Source organism: Bos taurus, chromosome 9 (genome assembly GCF_002263795.3).
Source record: "Bos taurus isolate L1 Dominette 01449 registration number 42190680 breed Hereford chromosome 9, ARS-UCD2.0, whole genome shotgun sequence".
Lineage (NCBI taxonomy): Eukaryota > Metazoa > Chordata > Mammalia > Artiodactyla > Bovidae > Bos > Bos taurus.
This window is the reverse complement of record NC_037336.1, coordinates 29813630-29837377: the sequence shown is the minus strand read 5'-3', so window position 1 is coordinate 29837377 and position 23748 is coordinate 29813630. Positions and strand designations below refer to the sequence as shown.

Sequence of the window (23748 nt, the reverse complement as noted above, 5' to 3'; positions counted from 1 at the left end):
CACTGTTTCCCCATCTATTTCCCATGAACTGATGGGACCAGATGCCATGAACTGATGGGACCAGATGCCATGATCTTAGTTTTCTGAATGTTGAACTTTAAGCAAACTTTTTCACTCTCCTCTTTCACTTTCATCAAGAGGCTTTTGAGTTCCTCTTCACTTTCTGCCATAAGGGTGGTGTCATCTGCATATCTGAGATTTTAACAGAGGCCAAAAATGGGGTTGAACTCAAGATACTCTAAGATTTGAGAAGTTAGGGAAAAACACAAATTAGAGTGATCCAGTGCATAGCACAAGGGCTTCCCCAGTAGCTCAGCCGTAAAGAACCTGCCTGCCAATGCAGGAGACATAAGAGATGCGGGTTCGATCCTTAGGTCAGGAAGATTCCCTGAAAGGATCCTGGAAATGGCAACCCACTCCCGTGTTTTTGCCTGGAAAATCCCATGGACAGAGGAGCCTGGCAGGCTACAGTCCACAGGGTTGCAAAGCATAGCACATACTCAGGGCAAAGGCATCACATCCAATAAAAGAAAAGAGCTACTTAAGAAAAGTCTTATTGAAAGATTCAAAACCTAGTAACAAGATGGAGTTGAAATTGTTTCCAGGAGGCAGTTCAAACACAAAGTCCAAGGAATAGCTTCTTTTCCAGGAAGTAAAAAGCAGAAACAACAAACCTGGCCTTTAGGTGAACAAGTAACAATGGGAAGATACTAGTTTCAGCATTGCTACTGTAACAAGTTACCATAAACTTCATGACATAAAAAAACATCAATTTATTTATTTTTTTAACTGTTAGTTGTTCCCAGTGACCCATTTTTCCCCTTCTATAGCCACAGATTTTTATTTATTTATATTTTGACTATGCTGGGTCTTCACTCCTACACGTGGGCTTACTCTAGTTTCGGTGGGGTGCAATGGCTTCTCTTGCTGCAGAGCACAGACCCTAGAGCTAGTGAGCTTCAGCAGCTGTAGCACAAGAGTTTAGCTGCCCTACTGTATGTAGAATCTTCCTGGACCAGTGACTGAACCCGTGTCCCCTGCCTTGGCAGGCGGATTCTTAACTACTGGACCACCAGGGAAGTTCTCAACACCAATTTACAGTTCTAGAGTCCAGAATACATCCACAGAGCTCTGTTCCTTCTGCCTTCTGGGGAGAATATATTTCCTTGCCTTTTCTAGCTTCTAGGGACTGCCTGCATCCTGGGATCATGGGCCACCTTCCCTCTTCAAAGCCAACAACCACTCGGACATCTACTTCAGCCTGCCCAGCACTTTCTCTGCCTCTGACCTTCCTGAGTCTCTCTCATATGGACGCCTGTGATTACATTTGGCTTACCTGAATAATCCAGAATAATCTCCCCATCTTAATTTAATCATATTTACAAGTCCCTTGGGCTATGTAAGGTAACAGGTTACAAATTCTGGGAATTAAGACATGGATGTTTTTGAAAGGGCTATTATTCTGCCTGCCATAGAGACCAAAGGATGGGCTTCAAGGAGAGGTAGCCATGAAAGCAAAGAAATGCCTTATATAGGTTCACATTACAAAAGAACAGCAGTGGACTGTTATACTAAACTCACCTTCTCCATACAAAGTGTACATTTATCTTTTCAGCATTATTTTGCAGACTCTTCCATGTTTAATCACAGTATCAATCCTTTGAGAATTCTCTGCTCACAACTATAGTAAAAACCAGCCAACTTTATTCTTTAATATGCTCAAACGTACACAAATAGTCTCCAAGGAAGTCATGTTCAAAGTTTTTTAATAATGGATCAATATACAATCAGGATTCAATATTTAAAATAACAAGGAAATAAAGCCTACTCTATTCATAAAATACAAATGTTCTACTAATATCAAAACAGCAGCATCAAAATTGTTGACTAAATATTATTCACAGAATAATTCAGTTTTTTTAAAGCCCAGTGCAAGTAACATCAATTTTGAAGGCATCAATAATAACATCAATATTTAATGGAATGAATGATTGATATATCTTCAGAGACTCTTTCACTTCTGAGCATATTAATTCAGCCTCTCTTTGGTCAGTTAAAGCAAAAGAATCTTTTTTTCACTAAACAAAAACATACCCAAACATCTCAGCCACACTAACAGACCTTTCAGGACAGTTCTGGCATTTATGTGATTTTTTTCCCCAAAGGTCCAAGGATCCAAAGGCCTTGGTGGTGGTGGGCCCAGTTCAAATTCAATTCAATTAGTCCCTTCTAAAACAAAGTCATATTCATAAGGCAGGCACTTTAACATGCAGATATACTCTGTGGACATTCCAAAGGAAGCCATATACTTAAAGCAAGACCCTTCTCAAGAATCAAAACAAAAAACAAAAATATCTTCTGAAAGTATGATTCCATTTCTACCAAAGCTTTGAATTTCTTCAAAAATCTATGATTCTATGATGGGAAATAACTTGGCATTTGAGATTAACACGCTTAACTGCCAGTTAATCAATCCTATTTAGATCTAAATATTTGTACTTCTTACAACAAAATAACATGCTCCATTTTTCTCTCTTCTGGTTTAATTTCAGTGTATATGTGCTCAGTCACGACTGACTCTGTGACCCCATAGACCATAGCCCACCAGGCTCCTCTATCCATGCAAGTTTCAAGGCAAGAATCCTGGAGTGGATTGCCATTTCCTCCCTCAAGAGATCTTCCCAACCCAGGGATCGAAACGGACTCATGCGTCTCCTGCATTGCAGGTGGATTCTTTACCACTGCCCAACCTGGAAAACAATTTCAGTGTAGACATATGGTTTATCTAATAACTAAGAATGCAAAGATCAATGTAAAGAAATAGAGGAAAACAATAGAATGGTAAATACTAGAGATCTCTTCAAGAAAATTAGAGAGTTCATCGCAGCACTGTTTATAATAGCCAGGACATGGAAGCAACCTAGATGTCCATCAGCAGATGAATGGATAAGAAAGCTGTGGTACATATACACAATAGAGTATTACTCAGCCATTAAAAAGAATACATAATTGAATCAAGTCTAATGAGGTAGATGAAACTGGAGCCTATTATACAGAGTGAAGTAAGCCAGAAAGAAAAACACCAATACAGTATACTAACACATATATATGGAATTTAGAAAGATGGTAACGATAACCCTGTACGCGAGACAGCAAGAGAGACACAGATGTATAGAACAGTCTTTTGGACTCTGTGCGAGAAGGAGAGGGTGGGATGATTTGGGAGAATGGCACTGAAACATGTATAATATCATATATGAAATGAGTCGCCAGTTCAGGTTCGATGCAGGATATAGGATCCTTCGGGCTGGTGCACTGGGATGACCCAAAGGGATGGTATGGGGAGGGAGGAGAGAGGGGGTTTTGGGATGGGGAGCACGTGTACACTCGTGGCGGATTCATGTTGATGTATGGCAAAACCAAAACAATATTGTAAAGTAATTAGCCTCCAATTAAAATAAACAAATTTATATTTAAAATATAATAATAATAATAAAAAAGAAAATTAGAGATACCAAAGGAACATTTCATGCAAAGATGGACACAATTAAGGACAGAAATGGTATGGACCTAACAGAAGCACAAGATATTAAGAAGAGGTGGCAAGAATACACAGAAGAACTGTACAAAAAAATCTTTATGACCAAGATAATCACGATGGTGTGATCACTCACCTAGAGCCAGACATCCTGGAATGAGAAGTCAAGTGGGCCTTAGGAAAAATCACTACCAACAAAGCTAGCAAAGGTGATGGAATTCCAGTTGAGCTATTTCAAATCCTAAAAGATTATGCTGTGAAAGTGCTGCACTCAATATGTCAGCAAATTTGGAAAACTCAGAAGTGGCCACAGGACTGGAAAAGGTCAGTTTTCACTGCAATCCCAAAAAAAGGCAATGCCAAAATGCTCAAACTACCACACAATTGCACTTATCTCACACTCTAGTAAAGTAATACATAAAACTCTCCAAGCCAGGCTTCAGCAGTATGTGAACTGGGAACTGCCAGATGTTCAAGCTGGTTTTAGAAAAGGCAGAGGAACCAGAGATCAAATAGCCAACATCCACTGGATCATGGAAAAAGCAAGAGAGTTCCAGAAAAACATCTATTTCTGCTTTATTGACTATGCCAAAGCCTTTGACTCTGTGGATCACCACAAACTGTGGAAAATTCTGCAAGAGATGGGAATACAAGACCACCTGACCTGCATCTTGAGAAACCTGTATGCAGTCAGGAAGCAACAGTTCGAAGGGGACATGGAACAACAGACTGGTCCCAAATAGGAAAAGGAGTACATCAAGGCTGTATATTGTCACCCTGTTTATATAACTTTCATGCAGAGTACATCATGAGAAACACTGGGCTGGAAGAAGCACAAGCTGGAATCAAGATTGCCGGGAGAAATATCAATAACCTCAGATATGCAGATGACACCACCCTTCTGGCAGAAAGTGAAGAAGAACTAAAGAGCCTCTTGATGAAAGTAAAAGAGGAGAGTGAAAAAGTTGGCTTAAAGCTCAACATTCAGAAAACTAAGATCATGGCATCCGGTCCCATCACTTCATGGCAAATAGATGGGCAAACAGTGGAAACAGAGGCTGACTATTTTTGGGGGGTCCAAAATCACTGCAGATGGTGGTTGCAGCCATGAAATTAAAAGATGCTTACTCCTTGGAAGGAATGTTATGACCAACCTAGACAGCATATTAAAAAGCAGAGACATTACTTTGTCAACAAAGGTCCGTCTAGCCAAGGCTATGGTTTTTCCAGTGGTCATGCATGGATGTGAGAGTTGGACTATAAAGAAAGCTGAGCACTGAAGAATTGATGCTTTTGAACTGTGGTGTTGGAGAAGACTCTTGCGAGTCCCTTGGACTGCAAGGAGATCCAACCAGTCCATCCTAAAGGAGATCAGTCGTGGGTGTTCATTGGAAGCACTGATGTTGAAGCTGAAACTCCAATACTTTTGCCCCCTGATGCAAAGAACTGACTCATTTGAAAAGACCCTGATGCTGGGAAAGATTGAGGGCAGGAGGAGAAGGGGATGACAGAGGGTGAGATGGTTGGATGGCATCACCTACTCAATGGACATGAGTTTGGGTGAACTCCAGGAGTTGGTGATGGACAGGAAGCCCTGGGTGTGCTGCGGTTCATGGGGTCACAGAGTTGGACAAGACTGAGCGACTGAACTGAACTGGATAACTAAGAAAGTATAATCTTATGAGTCCTCAGAGTTCTAAAGTTAGGTGTTTCTGTGCCTTTCCTTTCCAGAATGTCCTTGAAAAGTAGCATTTCAGTAAACCTATTGAATAAGCCATCTGATTACATTAAACTGAACTAAAATCTCTATAGCCTACTCTTCTTCCAAAGAGTACATCAACAAGGGATGATTTATAGCCACAACATGAAGAAAATTCACAACCTTTGTCACTTCCTCCATCACATCAGATAATTAACTGGACTTATAAAAATTAAAACTCAGCACAGTTATCTCCTGGTAAATAATGCAGTGATAACTTTTATATTCTGCCTTGACTAATTCCAAAGCCATTTTCCCTTCAAAAGTGTAGTCGATTAATATACATATATATTTCATGTCTCACCCAAACTTTCCATATTCCTTTTTGGTATGCATTTAGGATCTATGTTACAGTTATGTCCCTATGTTAGAACTAATTAGGTGAAAATGTTTCACTAAAAATATCAGGTGGGATTCATATGAAGGTCAAACAGACTCCAAATGGCCTGAAAGTTTCTGTATGGAAATTTATGGTGCATTCATGGGCTCTACTCCAACTAGTTTCCTTTGTTTTCTGTTAGGACTAATCTAGACACTGGACTCTTAGCTCTGTTGTAGCTAAATGACAAGGATTCCAATAAATGGGAAGGATAAAATATAAAGCTTCAAATCTTTGAACATTAAAAAAAAGCTTATCTTTTAAAACTAACAATTCATAGCAACTTTCATCTCCAGAAGATAAAGGAAATATTTTATCTCCATGTCTCATCTACAGTGTAGTTAATATTTGATTAATAAGGATTAACTGGGAATAAGATCTTTTGTTTAACTAAAGACTAAGCAGATTGCTTCATTTTTTCTTTATCCAAAATCTACCAGTTTATTTCCTAATCTCATTAACAATTGTTCAGATATAATTTGCTGTACATATAATTCTAGAAGATATTATTTCATGAACTAAATGTTTAATATCAGATTATGTTATTGCTTATTCTTCTGAATCTTAAAACTAGAAAGTAGACAAAAAAATCTGGCTAATAAAGACTGAATTGAAGCTAATGATTATTAAACACCATTTCAAGACATAAAGGCAGAATTAAACAACACACCTGATTGAAGGACGAATCACTATCAGAGCAATTGTCTGTGCAATAACTACTGCTTTTCTCCTTTTGGATTTTTTTCTGCCTCTCTTGACTTCGTATTTCATCTTCTTCAAACTTGTTAATCATAGATTCCACCACTATCTTCATGATGTTCTTCAGAGAATGAATCATCTCTTTATACCTTTAAATTCAAAGCAAGCTTTGTAAGAGAAAGACTATTAGCACAAATTAAAACATTCAACTAAATTAAACTTATTATTTTTTTCTGTAAAGTCCCTCTAAGAATATAATCCTAAAGACAAAAGTTAGTTTTTCTGAAACACCAAATGACACAACAGAATTCACACAACAGGAAAATAATTAATAGGAAATCTAAAATATGTTATTTCCCAAGTTTTTGCATCTGGTTACATGAACCAAGGCAGTAAAATTAACAGAACTCAAGGCAAGATGTTCCAAAGGCAGACTCCAGTAATTAGCAACAAAGTCAACTGCTAATATACAACTACCAAAACCCAGCCTATATTACAGGACACTTTCACTCCTTTTTAAAATTTCTCTTTCTCTATTCTCCCTTCCTCTATTTTTTCCTTCCCTTCTCACCTGCCTATAATTTGTATCTATAGGCATCCATCACTACAACTGAGAACCAAATAGGAATTAAAATATCAGTGGATCCTTTCAAATAGAGAAACCACTATCAGAGATGTTAGGAAAAGGATTCCTGAAATTAGTAAAATTTTGAAATGGATAATTTCTAAGGTCCATTTTAGCTCTCTGGGTCTATCTATCTATTTTTTAAAAACTTGTAATAAATTTATCCATTTATTAAGTGCAAACTCTCAAGCACCCATACTAACATTAAACTAAGATCCTCCAAAACCCTACAGGTAGAATTTTAGAGCTAGATGGAAATATAAAAATAATCTAGTCTACCCTTTATTTTACAAATGAGGAATATGAGATGTGTACTACTGAAATTTCTATACTTAAAAAGGCAAAAATTAAAAGCAACAAGGTATAAAGATTTAAATAAAGATAATGAATAAAATGGGCTTCCCTGGTGGCTCAGATGTTAAAGTAAATAAAATACTAAATTTGAAATCAGAAAACTTGGATTGGAGTCCTCACTACTTTACCTACAAGCTCTATCATTATAAATAAGTCTCTTTTTTCTTAACTATACATGAGAAAAAGAAAACAATCTAGGACTTCCCTAGTGGCAGAGTGGATAGGAATCCTCCTCCCAATGCAGGAGACACGGGTTCAATCACCGGTCCCGGAGGCTTCCAAATGCTGCGGAGCAACTAAGACCATGCACCACAACTTCGAGCCTGCAAGCTGCAACTACTGAACCCATGTACTACTGGAGGCTGCACGTTCTAAGGCCCCAAGCCACCAACTACTGAAGCCCAGGAGCCTAGAGCCTGTACTCCACAACAACAGAAGCAACCTCAATGGGAAGCCTGCACACTGCAACAAAGAGGAGCCCCCACTCACCGCAACTAAAGAAAGCCCAGGTGCAGCAACAAAGACTCGATGCAAGCAAAAAATAAAAATAAAAAATACAATCTAGGAGCACTCTTCTATTTACTAGATGGGATGCTGTCCAATTCATGAATCATTGAATAAAGGCACTTAGAGCTTTAAATTAAAAAAAAACAACACACAATCAAGCTGATCTAGTTCGCATGGTCATAGCAAGAAATAAATAAGAGTATATATCTGAAAGTTCCTTGTAAATATAAAGCATGATAAAACATATGTCCATTGCTTATCATTATAATAATGGAAATACATTAGAAAATAAACACAGAAACTTCCCTTTTTTATATCCTGGTTAGTGGATCATTTTAACTACATAAATCTAAGAAAGGATAGGTAAGGTACTCTCCCATAAAAGTAATAAAATCATGCGGGGGGATTTGGATAAAAATAGTAGACTGAGATTTTAAAGTTTAAAGAAATTTTAAAATATATTTTAAATTATATATTATATACATTATACAGCACCAAATACATTATTTCTATATATAACTTATACATTATATACTTAATCATGTTATTTAATAATGTATAATTTACATATTATATAACTATAAATAGAATATACATATAGCTATAAATGTGTATATTTTTACAGTCTCATAAATTATGAGAAAATACAAAAATACTGTAAGAAAATAAGAACAGATTAGGAACAATACAGAGGGAAAACACATACAGAAAAGAACTACTATAGAAGTGAGAAGCAGCCCAGGGAAAATTCAAGTTTAGAAGTTTATAAAGAGTAAGAAGGATAACACAACACCGTTAATCAACTATAATCCAATATAAAATTATTTTTTTAAAAAAAGGCAAGAAGAAATTGAATTCTAAGACACTCTTTAGACTAACTGGTGAAGTACATATAGGAACTGAGTTAGGAGGCCCCAGCTTCCTCTTTAACACATTCCAAGCACCAGGAAACAGGGAAGTATAACAATGTCCCGGTAGCAATCAATAGCTATCCACCACAGCTGCGCTCCCTTTCCACAGTAACTGGACTGTATAGCTGAGCGTAGGAGTGAACTACACTCCCCAGACTCCATTCCAGTTAGGTATAGCCATGTGACCAACATAAACTCCTGTCTCCTTAAAACTAACAATAGAGTGGGACTTTCCTGGTGGCACAGTTGATAAGGTCTGCTTGCTAATGCAGGGAACATGGGTTCAATCCCTGGTTCAGGAAGATGCCACACAGCAACTAAGCCTGTGTGCCACAATTACTAAGCCTGTGCTGTAGAGTCCACGAGCAGCAACGACTGAGCCCACGTGCTGCAACTACCGAAGTCTATTTGCAACAAGAGAAGCCACTGCAAGGAGAAGTCCATGCACCACAACAAAGAGCAGCCCTGGCTTCCTGCAACTAGAAAGCTTGAGTGCAGCAAAGATCCTATGTAGTCAAAAATAAATTAAAGTGTTTTTTTAAAAAGCCTACAACATACTGATTTAATAAAGGAAAATAAAGTAAATCTCAATAACTTACAGGGTAAGGGTAATTAAAACCCATAGAGTTTCATTTTAGACATATTTTCTCCAGAAAATATAAATTTCTTGAAAACACACAAACATGAATTCTTCTACAAGACATATCAGCAAACTAACCAAAGGAAGACAGAATAAAACAAAAAACAAAACTAGAGAATAAGACCCTCAATATCAACAGCTAAACAAACTGGAACTCAGTAGCAACTGTAGGTTTGAAAAAGCCTAGGACAGAATATGGACACCACTGAGAAGATTCCTTCATAGTCCAAGAAGTTAAAAAAGAAAATGCTCTAAGAGGTAGTGAAAAAACCAAATCAATTAACAATGAAAATAAACACTGTGAGTACTTCCACTTATATATACAAGATTATATTAACATGATAGATCTTACAAATGAATTGTTTCATGTGCAAATACCTCTATTTAAAAAATAGACATCAAAATGTTTAATTAAGAAAGCAATTTGAATTATTACAGTAAAAATGTTTTTAATAACTATACTATTACATTAGCCCTAAGTAGTTTCTGAAGAAACACACACACACACACACACAAAAAGAAAAATATTCTGTTCAACATAAAATCTTTCATCCATGGTTCACAAAGAACACATCCATTAAGACATTTAAAATCTTTGTGAGGTAATTATTATTATATTAATTTTACACATGAGTGAACTAAAATGCAAGAAAATTAAATGTCTTAACCAGAGATAAAAAGTAATCACTAAATACATTTTTAGTAATATTTAGATAGCCTAAATATCTCATGTAAAACTTTGCTTTTAGCATTAAAAAGTTTTCATTTTCTGACTAAGACCTTTAGTCCTCCTTTTAGAATATTTAATGATATTGCCAGAAATAGACTATTAGGAATTATAATGAAGAGGGTTTCCCTTACCTGTGGTTTCACTTTCCACAGTTTCAGTTATTAAATGGAACATGCCAGAAATAAACAGTGAGTTTCAAATTGTGTGCACTCTGAATAGGCGATGAAATCTCTCAGTCCTGCCCAGCATGTGAACCATCCCTTTATCCAGCCCTGCCTGGTAGCCACTTAGTAGCCATTTAGCCTATCAGATCGACTGGTCAAGTCATCCTTATTTTACTTAAAGCTGAGTGGAAGAGTGGCATGATCTGACTCATTGGTTTAAAGACTCATTCTGGCTCTTAAGAGAAAAAGAGACTGCAGGAGACATGGGTTAAGGGTACTTTCAAGGAACCCTATTGAAAGAAAAACTACTTTAAAATATTATTGGGGGCATACTCACTCTTTAGATTCCTGAGTTCTTTTAGTAACATGCTGTACAACTGTGTCATAGCCAAATTCCTCACCCTGATTCTGCTCAGATGTCCATTTTTCCATTTCTTCTTCAATCATAGACCCCAAAGTGTTGCATATATACTGTCTAAGGTACTTCACAAATTCATAGCTGAAACAAATATTTGAAAAATGCAGTAAATATCATGAATTCATCTATCAACTGTACCCAAAAAAACGTTAGCACAGAAAAGACCTGTAACATAATTAGATTTCTTACCTTACTCTAGGATTAAATGAGTTATTCATCCCAAATCATTCAGCTAATCTAAAATTTTGTTGTTTGTTTTTTTTTTTTTTTCCTGAGAAAATTGGCAAAATTCACATTTAAAAATGACAGTAGTGGATAGCAAACTTCGGGACCAACACAAACTTTAACGGGTTAGGACCTTTCTATACTTTGTTATGGTTTGCATGTGATGCTTAAGCATAGGGAAAGCAGTTGTTAAAGACTTTTATAATTGTTCAAGTTGATGAAGAAAACCACATTAGAACAACAGTAATTATAAAAGAATTAAATAGGAAAAGGTTAAGCTCCAATCATCAGAAGTTTTTTGTACATTTGGAAACTGTGTACATTTTGAACTGCCCTAAATTTCACCTAATCAGCTTTTGCCTGATTATGTTCACAAAAAGAAGTATCTCAGAAAATCCAACACATTGGACATTTTCCTTCATACTCTTAGGTTGATGCCAAAATTAAAACCCATTTGCTAACGCACAACAATACAGCAAACATGAGAGGGCAAGAGTTCCAAAAGTGGGTAATTCTTTATGAAACACATTTAGTAAAAGTAAAGAGCAATAGTTGTTAATTAATATTATGATTTTAAATGATTTAATAAGTTTTTTTGGTCTTTTAAATGACAAAGATAATTTAGGACAGGTCATCTTTGTAAATGCCACTATGTTCAAGACTTATAGCTTGTATATATACCTGTACTAAGAGCCTTGCATATAATATGTAGCACAGAAGCTCAAGGAGAGCCTGAATAATTTTCTTCAACATAAGTCCATCATACTATCCAGCATACAGTCTTCAGTTTAATATTTATAAAGGGATTGTATGTCCACTAAGGAACAGCCATCTTACCCAGGTAGCCAAGGGATCTCATTCTCAATTTTAACTGAGATTTCCTGCCCTGCCCATTTTCCCTCAGCTCTGAACACACTACTGCTTCCTGGAATCTCCAAGTCTGCCATAGACATTTCAGGCCCCAAAAGCCAAGTAGAGATATTTATTATGAAACATGTAGTATTACAGCAAAAGTACAAGCTCAGAGTCAAAACAGCCTGAATGCCAGCTCCAGCTAATAAACTCTAGCTGGAGTGGCCTGGAAGAAATCTGTTTTCCCATCTGAAATTTGGAAACAATGTCTACTTCATTCCTAGACAAGAAATAAAAAGGATATTCTTCACTCCCGTAGCTTCAATTTCAGATTCAACGCAAACAAGTGATTTCTTAAGCTCTTCCTTCAGCCAAAATGTCTCCCAGAATAAAGGCACACTTGTTACTATACAAGTACACCCCATTTTATTGCACCTTATTGCACCTCACAGATATTTGAGTTTTCAACAGACTGAAGTTCTGTGGCAACCCTGTGTCAGAGCAAGTCTATCAGCAGCAAGAGCATTTATTCACTTTGTGTGTCTGTCACATTTTGGTAACTCTCACAGTATTTCAAACTTTTTCATTATTATTATATTTGTTACGGCAATCTTTCAACAGTGACCTTTGATTTTACTACTACAACTTGCTAAAGGCTCAGATGACAGTACTTCTAGCAATAACATATTTTTAAATTAAGGTATGTATTTATATGCAGAGTACATCATGAGAAACGCTGGACTGGAAGAAACACAGCTGGAATCAAGATTGCAGGGAGAAATATCAATAACTTCAGATATGCAGATGACACCACCCTTATGACAGAAAGTGAAGAGGAACTAAAAATCCTCTTGATGAAAGTGAAAGTGGAGAGTGAAAAAGTTGGCCTAAAGCTCAACATTCAGAAAACGAAGATCACAGCATCCGGTCCCATCACTTCATGGGAAATAGATGGGGAAACAGTGGAAACAGTGTCAGACTTTATTTTTTGGGGCTCCAAAATCACTGCAGATGGTGACTGCAGCCATGAAATTAAAAGACACTTACTCCTTGGAAGGAAAGTTATGACCAACCTAGATAGCATATTCAAAAGCAGAGACATTACTTTGCCAACAAAGGTTCATCTAGTCAAGGCTATGGTTTTTCCTGTGGTCATGTATGGATATTAGAGTTGGACTGTGAAGAAAGCTGAGCGCCGAAGAATTGATGCTTTTGAACTGTGGTGTTGGAGAAGACTCTTGAGAGTCCCTTGGACTGCAAGGAGATCCAACCAGTCCATTCTGAAGGAGATCAGCCCTGGGATTTCTTTGGAAGGAATGATGCTAAAGCTGAAACTCCAGTACTTTGGCCACCTCATGCAAAGAGTTGACTCACTGGAAAAGACTCTGATGCTGGGAGGGATTGGGGGCAGGAGGAGAAGGGGACGACAGAGGATGAGATGGCTGGATGGCATCACTGACTCGATGGACGTGAGTCTGGGTGAACTCCGGGAGTTGGCAATGAACAGGGAGGTCTGGCGTGCTGTGATTCATGAGGTCGCAAAGAGTCGGACACGACTGATCGACTGATCTGATCTGATCTGATCTACTTTTTTTACACAACTTTACTGCACAGTTAATAGGCTACAGTGAGGTGTAAACATAACTTTTATGTGAAAAAAGGAAACACCCCAAAAAACCATATGACTCGCTTTACTATAATACTTGCTTCATTTCAGTGGTCTGGAACAAAACATACAGTATCTTTAAGGTAAACCAATATATTAACTGCCCATTGGACAAGGCTACTTTGTTTTATCACCATATGAATCAGCACTGCTGCTGCTGCTGCTGCTGCTGCCTAGTTGCTTTAGTCGTATCCAACTCTGTGCAACCCCATGGATGGCAGCCCACCAGGCTCCCCCGTCCCTGGGATTCTCCAGGCAATAACACTGGAGTGGGTTGCCATTTCCTTCTCCAATGCATGAAAGTGAAAGTGAAAGTGAAGTCGCTCAGTCGTGTCGGACTCCCAGCGACTCCATGGACTTCAGCCCACCAGGCTCCTCCATCCATGGGATTTTCCAGGCAAGAGTACTGGAGTTGGGTGCCATTGCCTTGTCCACCAATCAGCACAACCTATACCAAATCTTTCATCCTATCCACCGACTGCAAGCCATGTTCTCCTCTGACATATCTTTGTTAATGGTACCATTCTTCAATCGGATACCTGTGTATAGCCTCAAACAATCTTCTCCATTACATCTCAGATCTAACTAGTTAGCAAATGCTATAATTATGTAAATTCTTCCTCTATAACTTTCCTTTCCCACTGCCACCAGATTAATGTGCATATTTTTGTAACTGTAGCTAAACAAATACCCTCTAGCAATGGCCCTCTAGTAAGTCATCCTATAAATCAGTGGTTCTTAAAGTATAACATGAATAAGAATCACCTGAAGGGCTTATTAAACTACAAATTGTTGGGGCCCACTCTCAGAGCCTCAATTCAGGTCCAATGTGGGCACAGGATTTCACATTTCTAACGAGTTCCCAGGTGAGTCTGATGCAGATGCCAAAGCTGCTGGTCCTAGGACCGATATTTGAGAATCACTGATCTAGACAGATTCTGTGCTCAGGTGACTTTTAAACTAGCATAAATTTCTGGGAGCTTCTATCAGCAAATTCCTACAATGTTGTGTTGTTTCTGGTGTACCTGCTGCATGCTAAGTCGCTTAAATTATGTCCGACTCTTTGTGACCCCAGGGACTGTAGCCTGCTAGGTTCCTCTGTCCATGGGATTCTCCAGGCAAGAATACTGGAGTGGGTTGCCATGCCCTTCTCCAGGGGATCTTCCCCACCCAGGGATCGAACCCATGTCTCTTGTTTCTCCTGCAATGGTAGGCGGGTTCTTTACCACTAGTGCCACCTGGGAACTCACCCCTTTAGTACAGTGAAGCGAATTTCTGACATGTTCAAATTTCTATTTCAAAATATACACAATTGTATTACTATAAGGAAAAAAATACATAAAACATGTAGTACCAAGTTTGTTCCAGGAAATCATCCTCTTAGCTATTATAAACAAGAAATTTTTTGATCAGATTAGAAAAAGTATCAGTAATGATTTATTTTAAAAAGATAAGTTATGAATTATAATACTGATATGTGAAATTCTTAAAACAGGTTATATTCCAGAATTATAGGATTTATTATATGATAAACAACCTTACATATTAGTATATAAAAGATTATATGCTGAAAAAAAGAATGAATATTTTACACTACCTACAACCTTTTAGGCCAAAGAATAAGCCTCTGAATCATGATGTGAGTGCTCACTCAGTCGTGTCCAACTCTTTGCAACACCATGGACTGTAGCGCACCAGTCTCCTCTGTCAGTGGGATTTTTCAGGCAAGAATACTGGAGTGGGCTGCTATTTTCTCCTCCAGGGGATCTTCCCAACCCAGGCATCAAACTCCTGCATCTCCTTCATTAGCAAGCTGATTCTTTAACACTGGGCTACCTGGGCTTTGCCTGAATCATGATGAACGTTACTAAATGCATAATTAATTACTGAAGCACACATATAATTCTTAATGATTTCTCTATGCAGGGATAACACTCTACACAATGGATGTTTTCCTGAAGTAAGCACTTAAACACACTAGAGTTCACTAATTTAGAAAGTCATTGGTAGATTCTTCTGTAAAACCAAAAATAAAGTCAATTCAATAAATATTGTGTTCCTTCTCTATCACACTAAAAATATACCGGATTAGAGGACCACAAAGATGAACACCTACATTAGAGACTGCTACAATCATTAGGGTTGCCAAGTATTTTATAGAGAGCTAACTAATGAGCAATTCTCACTGAAATCCAAGTAAGTAAGCTCTAACTCAGGCTTCCCAGGTGGCACTAGGAGTAAATAATCCACTTGCCAATGCAGGAGACATAAGAGGTGTGGGTTCGATCTCTGGGTTGGGAAGATCCTCTGGAGGAGGGCATGGAAACCCACTCAAGTATTCTTGCATGGAGAATCCCATGGACATTGGAGCCTGATGGGCTTATAGCCCAGAGGGTCGCAAAGAGTTGGACACAGCCAAAGCAACTCAATATACATGCATGCTCTAACTCTGAGGTTCCCAACCCTGGCTGTATATTAGAATCACCTAGAGAGTTTTTAAAGAGATGGGAATACTAGGCCACATGACCTGCCTCCTGAGAAATCTGTATGCAGGTCAGGAAACAACAGTTAGAACTGGACATGGAACAACAGACTGGTTCCACATCAGTAAAGAGTACGTCAAGGCTGTATATTATCACCCTGCTTATTTAACATATATGCAGAGTACATCATGATAAATGCTGGGTTTCATAAAGCACAAGCTGGAATCAAGACTGCTGGGAGAAATATCAATAACCTCAGATATGTAGATGACACCACCCTTACGGCAGAAGGTGAAGAAGAACTAAAGAACCTCTTGATGAAAGTGAAAGAGGAGAGTGAAAAAGTTGGCTTAAAGCTCAACATTCAGAAAACTAAGATCATGGCATCCAGTCCCATCACTTCATGGGAAACAGATGGGGAAACAGTGGAAACAGTGTCAGACTTTATTTTTTTGGGCTCCAAAATCACTGCAGATGGTGACTGCAGCCATGAAATTAAAAGCACGTACTCCTTGGAAGGAAAGTTATGACCAACCTAGACAGCATATTCGGAGAAGGCAATGGCAACCCACTCCAGTATCCTTGCCTGGAGAATCCCAGAGATGGAGGAGCCTGGTGGGCTGCTGACTATGGAGTCGCACAGAGTCGGACACGACTGAAGTGACTTAGCAGCAGCAGCAGACAGTATATTAAAAAGCAGAGACATCACTTTGCCAACAAAGGTCCGTCTAGTCAAGGCTATGGTTTTTCCAGTGGTCATGTATGGATGTGAGAAGGACTATAAAGAAAGCTGAGCACCAAAGAATTGATGCTTTTGAACTGTGGTGTTGGAGAAGACTCTTGAGAGTCCCTTGGACAGCAAGGCGATCCAACCAGTCCATCCTAAAGGAGATCAGTCCTGGGTGTTCATTAGAGGGATTGATGTTGAAGCTGAAACTCCAATACTTTGGCCACCTGATGCAAAGAGCAGACTCATTTGAAAAGACCCTGATGCTGGGAAAGATTGAGGGCAGGAGGAGAAGGGGACGACAGAGGACGAGATGGTTGGATGGCATCACCAACTCAATGGACGTGGGTCTGGGTGAACTCCGGGAGTTGGTGATGGACAGGGAGGCCTGGCATGCTACGGTTCATGGAGTTGCAAAGAGTCGGACACGACTAAGCGACTGAACTGAACTGAACTCATCTGAAAAGACCCTGATGCTGGGAAAGACTGAAGTGGGGAAGAGAAGGGGATGACAGAGGGTGAGATGGTTGGATGGCATCACCGACTCAATGGACATGAGTTTGAGTGAACTCTGGGAGTTGATGATGGATAGGGAGGCCTGGCATGCTGCACTCCATGGGGTCACAAAGAGTCTGACATGACTGAGCAACTGAAATGAACTGAGAGAGCTTTTATCAAAAATACCTAGTCCAGGCCTCTGCCATTCCCCCTCTACCAAACTCCCCGGAAATTTTGATACATTTAAGGTTAAGGTTCATCATCAGTGCTTTTTTAAATGAACTCCAATCAATCCTACTATAGTCAAGACCGAAAACCAGGGAATTTTTTTTTTAATAGGAGGTCAATCTGAGTGTAAAAATTTATATAATACATACACGCATAATGAAAGCAATGCCTTCTTCCCTGCCATTCTCCTCTCCTGCAAGGCTCAAATCCTAGCTGCCAGTTTCAAAGAAAAGAAAGAAAGCCTGGGTCTTTTAGAGGACATGTACAGTTTAGGGTAAAAGAAAAGTTTTTTAAAGGCTATGGAAAGCATAGATTAGGGCAGCTGCATGTGGAACAAATCCTCAGTAAGGCTGTTCTGCCTATACAATGACTTCTCAAATGACTGCATTTTCCCCTTGTCACTTTATTATACTACCTGAAATTCCATCATCCATGGACTCAATTCTCTAAACAATCATCATCTTACAAAAATGCCAATAGCCTAGAGATACTGCTTTTCCCTGTTAATCATTTTTCTTGCTAATACATCAGGACAACATCAGGCAGATATAAGGAACTACTGTTCTGATAGTGGAGATGGGATGACATAATTCTGATATATAATATGAAACACTTTGGGTGGCAACATATACCTAAGTGACTCAAGGACATTTAAAGTTCGAGGAGAGTTTTTTAGTGAGTAGAAAGACAAATCAAGATATGAGTACCTGGACTGACAGGATCTCATCAAACTCTAAGATTGTAAGATGCTATGAAAACACCAAACACAAGCATCTCCTCTTTGCTTCTTCATAAGGACTTCCTTCCTCCTAAGACAAAGATCTTAGGCTAGTGCAGCTAACACATGAATTTTGTTATCTGTACTTTTAAGACTACAAATGACTCAAACTACTTTTAGAATTATAAATTGTACTTTTAAGACTACGAACTTATTATAATTTGATTGTGTCTGGGTTTTTCCAATCAAATAGTAAACCTTAATGATGCAAGTTCAGAGAAGGAAATGGCAACCCACTCCAGTGTTCTTGCCTGGAGAGTCCCAGGGACAGGGGAGCCTGCCGTCTACAGGGTCGCATAGAGTCAGACACGACTGAAGTGACTTAGCAGCAATGATGCAAGTTAATCAGCAGGCATTTAATCTATCTAATAAACTGCTGAAGATGATTTGACATTATTACAATAGTAACTGCACTGCTGACAAGAACCATAATGATTCAATTTTAACTTGAAAAGCATTTAAAAACTGACACAGCTAAAGCAATACTTACAGACAAATGTGTAGCCTTAAATACTTATATTAAAAAAAGAAGAAGAAGAAAAGCTGCAAATAAAAGAGATAAATAAGCATTCATCACAAATTTTAAAGTTTCCCAGGAAGGGAAAACAGAGCAGAAATTTTACGAACTATAAAATAAATACATAATAGAAAGGAAAATCAAAGCTAACAGCCAGTTCTTTGAAAAGACTGATAAAGTTGATAAACCTCTAGCAGAATAGATGAAGAACAAAGGAGGAAAGACACAAATTTTTAAAAAAGAATAAAAAATGGGACAACTATGTTTCAAAAAAGTAATAGGATATTAAGGGCTTCCCTGGTGGCTCAATGGTAAAGAATTCACCTGCAATGCAGGAGACATGGGTTCCATCCCTGGTTGGGAAGATCCCCTGGAAAAGGAAATGGCAATCCACTCCAGTATTCTTGCCTAGGAAATTCCACAGACAAAGGAGTCTGGTGGGCTACAGTACATGGGGTCGCAGAAGAGTCAGACATGACTTAGCAACTAAACAACAACATTAGAATAGTAACAAAAACTTTTATACAGATAAGTTTGAAAATATAGATTAAATAGACAAATTCCCAGAATATGATCCTAACAAAAACTCAATAATTTAAAAATATTTTAAAGAAGTATTTGCATGTGAACTAAAAAACAGAATTTAACCCCAAATTTAATGCTTGATGTGGCTCTGTTTGAGGCAAATTAGTATTACATGATTATAAAAGACATTAATGACATAAAAGACATTTCTCAAATCTGAATTTGAGAAAGTTGAAATTTTCTTATATTTGTCTGTTTAAGTAATGAATCAATAGCTAAACAATAAAAGCTGGTCTCTGGTATCTCCCGGAGAGGGCAATAGCAACCCACTCCAGTACTCTTGCCTGGAAAATCCCAGGGATGGCACAGCCTAGTGGGCTGCAGTCTATGGGGTCGCACAGAGTCGGACATGACTGAAGCAACTTAGTAGCAGCAGTAGCTGGTATCTCCAAAATAAAGAATATTATCATGCAATATCAACTATCAGTAGTGGATTTAATGAAAAAATAAAAAATCATGGAAATACAAAAGAAACCATATGTATAACCAGAAATACTAATTAAGAAAAAACTCCTCCCACACTTCTTAAAACTTTCCTGAGAATCGGGAGAAAACTGTAATGTTCTCCTCCAAAAAACTGCAAATAAACACAAACTTTTGCACAGAATATTAAAAGGGCTCAAGGATCCCCTGATGCCCACATAAAAGCAGGTAGGAATTCCAGATAAGAATTTCAGAGCACCCAAAAGTCAGTAAAGCTAACATAACAAGAAAAATGTTAAACGCCATCCTTTGAGAGCAAATTGAATTAAAAATATCACTACTAATAATAAATTGAGGCACCTGGAGGTAAATTTTCATTGGAGAGGCTTAAATGATACATATGAATCAAATCAAAAGAAAAAATACTTATCTCTAAAGAAATACACCTGTCAAGATTTATCTCAAATGACCTCTCTCTCATTAAACTTCCTACCTACTGCTTCCAACCTAGAGCACGCTGTACCTTATCTAAATCCCGCATATCCCTGACATGTATCACAGACTTCTGAGTAGGCGCCTTCTCCCTTGGTAGGCACTTTCAATATCCCATGAACTTCCCTGGTTGGGAAGATCCCGTGGAGAAGGAAATGGCAACCAACTCCAGTAGTCTTGCCTGGGAAACCATGGACAGGAGAGCCTTGTGGGCTACACTGTATGGGGTCACAAAGAGTAAACAAACAACAACAAAGCTATTCCACAAGAAATTAATCTCTCCTGTATTCCTGCAGTGCTCAGAAGTCAAAATTGGTGCAGCCACTGAAATATCAGATCAGCAATGAAACAAGGATCTTGTGAACTCAAAGCTTTAGAGGTATAGTGACAGAAATCACTTGTAATAGAACTATTCTTAAGCGAACAAGAATAATTTACAATAATTTACTATGTTGCCCAGGAGAAAAAAATATATAATTAGAATATGTCGGTCACGTCATTAAAAACACAGGGGAAGCAGAAAGTTTGTTAAATAAGAGATAAAAAATAAATTCGGTATCTAAATAAATAAAAGAAAACGTAAACCTCCAACTTGGATGCTGTTTTGACAACAATCATATAACCGTCTTTATCCAACTGCATTTTGGATCAGCTGATTTGTTTGCTTAAGACATCAAAAGGAATTTTACTTGTGAAAATTTTCATCCGTTTCCTCCAGATGTAAGAGGATCTCCTCGGCGCACTCCAGGGAGGGAGCACCCGTGATTTTCTCCTTCACGCTCTGGAACAACTGCCTCAACATCGCCTGCAGCATCGCTTCGTCCTCACCAGAGAAGTGAGCCATTCTCTGTCAAAATCAACGTCCACGCCCGTTACCGAGGGTCCCGGCGAACGCCGCGCCCCGCGCACGCGCGTTCCCACCCAGCAGCCGGCGTACAGCGCCGTTCCCCGGGAGACCGCGGCCGGCGCTCAGGGGCGGGCCCTCAGCTGCCGGAGCGTCGTTCAGGAAAGCAAATTACCTTGCGTTGGGGAAACAAGAATCCTTGACGTCCCACCTTTGGCACTCGTCGCTTTTTTTACCAACAGAATTCAAGCTGCCCCGATTAACGGCAAAAAAGAGATTCCAAAATCTCTGCGGGTGGACCTGACGGCGGCACGTCAGCGCTACGCGTGACGTCATCGCGTTGCCGTGACGAATCCCTACGGGAGTGAGTGAGGCTTGACAACCTGCCCCGGCACCTACAGGAAGTTTTAGGTGCGCTCCTTGAAAAGGTTGTAGGTGGGCGGGAAAAGAGAGTGCGAAGAGAAAGGGGTCAATAAAAGAAAGTAATTGAAGTGAAACTGAAAGCAGCTTGAAAAGTTTTAATCGAGTGAATGGTATTGAAGTGTTGCAATGCTTTCTCCTTCAAACAGCTAACATCCGTTGACTCCTTACCAATCATCTTGCTAGGAACTATGGAGAAGAGGACACTTCACAGTCTTAACAGATAAGGAGTCAGCGACTGCAACACAGTGTAATTAAGTGTTACGCTAGAGAAATGCACCAGGTAGGTGCCGGAAAAAAAACCCAAATCACCTATTAACCCAAAGAAGAGTTAAGGAAAGAACTAAAGAGAACATAAACTGGACGTGCAGAGGGTAGGGGCCTGAGGAAGTGTAGCCTATTCCAGTACTGGAATTTGTAGAATTAGAAAGAGGAGGTGAGAAGTCTATAGAAGTAAAAGGGCCACATAAGAAAGGGTCATATTTGGCACATTCAAGGGATTGGAGATCCAACGAGTCCATCCTAAAGGAAATCAGTCCTGAATAGACAAAGGAAGGACTGATGCTGACGCTGAAGCTCCAATAGTTGGGCCACCTGATGAGAAGAACTGACTCATTGGGAACGAGCCTGATCCTTGGAAAGATTGAAGGCGGGAGGGGAAGAGGACAACAGATGATAAGATGGTTGGGTGGCATCACCAACTCGATTGACATGAGTTTGAGTAGGCTCCGGGAGTTGGTGATGGACAGGGAGGTCTGGCATACTGCAGTCCATGGGGTCGCAAAGAGTCAGACTCGACTGAGTGACTGAACTGAACTGAACTGAATTGATTTTCTTCTAAGAGTCCGACATGACCTATTGTATAGCATATGGCACTGTGCTCAGTGTTATGTGCCAACCTGGATGGGAGAGGGGATTGGTCTGGGGGGAATGGATACATGTATATGTATGGCTGAGTCCTACGCTGTTCACCTGAAACTACCACAATATTGTTAATTGGCTATATCTTAATACAAAATAAAAAGTTTGCAAAACAAGTTTTTAAAAAGCTAAAGCAAGGTAGCCATTTTAAATTTACAAAATTAGCGGTATTAGAGCATATATACATTTAGGGTTGAACAGTATGAAGTGAAATAATTACTCCTTTATTGTGTTATTATGAGTATACATAGGCGAAATCTTGGAAATGAACCTGGAAATGTATATTGAGAACTTTTGACTCAGTAATTTTATTTCTAAGAATCTACTCCAAGGATCAGAGATATAGTTTATTATGAGAATGTTTACTAATAGGTTATTTGTAACTTTAAAAAAACTGGAAAACCTCCTAAGTATTTCAGAATATGTTGAAGGTTAAATAAATTATGGCATAGGCATATGCTGTTAGTATCAGTCATTCTAAAAAAACGTTTCCTATGAATGTTTAATAAGAAGGAATTATTCACATTTTAAGTGGAAAAGTTTGAACCTAAAATTGTATACATTCCTCTATTTACTGAGTGTCTGTAATGTGCAATGCATGATTATATACTAGGCAATACACATATCTTGGGCTTCCTGGTGGCTCAGTGGTAAAGAATCCTCCTGCCATTGCAAGAGACCCAGGAGACAGAGTTGCGATTCAACCCCTGCTTCAGGAAGATCCCCTGGAGGAGGACATGGCAACCACTCCAGTATTCTGGCCTAGAAAATTCCATGGATAGAGGAGACTGGTAGGCTATAGTCCAAAGGGTCGCAAAGAGTCAGACTTGAACACACACACACACACACACACCTTACAATCTCGGATGAAAACATCTTTGCCATAATTGTGATATTAGTATATATAATGCTATGCCTAACAAATTCTTAGTCCAAGGATAGAATAAATGCACTAAATTCTCCTCCACTGTGGAAGAAAGTCAATTCAGTTCAGTTCAGTTCAGTCACTTAGTCGTGTCTGACTCTGTGACCCCATGGACTACAGCATGCCAGACCTCCCTGTCCATCATAAACTCCCAGAGTTTACTGAAACTCATGTCCATTGAGTCGGTGATGCCATCCAGCCATCTCATTCTCTGTCATCCTCTTCTCCTCCCACCTTCAATCTTTCCCAGCATGAGGATCTTTTCAAATGAGTCAGCTCTTCACATCAGGTCGCCAAAGTACTGGAGTTTCAGTTTCAGCATCAGTCCTTCCAATGAACACTCAGGACTGATCTCCTTTAGGATGGATTGGTTGGATCTCCTTGCTGTCCAAGGGACTCTCAGGAATCTTCTCCAACACCACAGTTCAAAAGCATCAATT

The 23748-nt window shown here is 38.9% G+C and overlaps 1 protein-coding gene and 1 non-coding gene across 3 annotated transcripts in view; both read right to left on the bottom strand.

Annotated features, from left to right (window-relative positions):
* TBC1D32 (TBC1 domain family member 32) overlaps window positions 1-21373 on the bottom strand; it is a 207492-nt gene extending 186119 nt beyond the window's left edge. For both annotated transcript variants that reach the window (XM_024996951.2, XM_024996952.2), the window contains exons 1-4: window positions 21218-21373; window positions 20888-21045; window positions 10644-10805; window positions 6347-6524 (exon numbers count right to left, since the gene is read on the bottom strand). In XM_024996951.2, coding sequence (XP_024852719.1) covers window positions 6347-6524; window positions 10644-10805; window positions 20888-21042 — 495 coding nt within the window. In that variant the 5' untranslated portion in view covers window positions 21043-21045; window positions 21218-21373. The remainder of the gene's footprint in view (window positions 1-6346; window positions 6525-10643; window positions 10806-20887; window positions 21046-21217) is intronic.
* On the bottom strand, window positions 1002-1083 carry MIR12063 (microRNA mir-12063). Its single transcript, NR_162439.1, has one exon. It is a non-coding gene; the product is annotated as a microRNA mir-12063 (primary transcript).
* Window positions 21374-23748: the final 2375 nt, after the last annotated feature.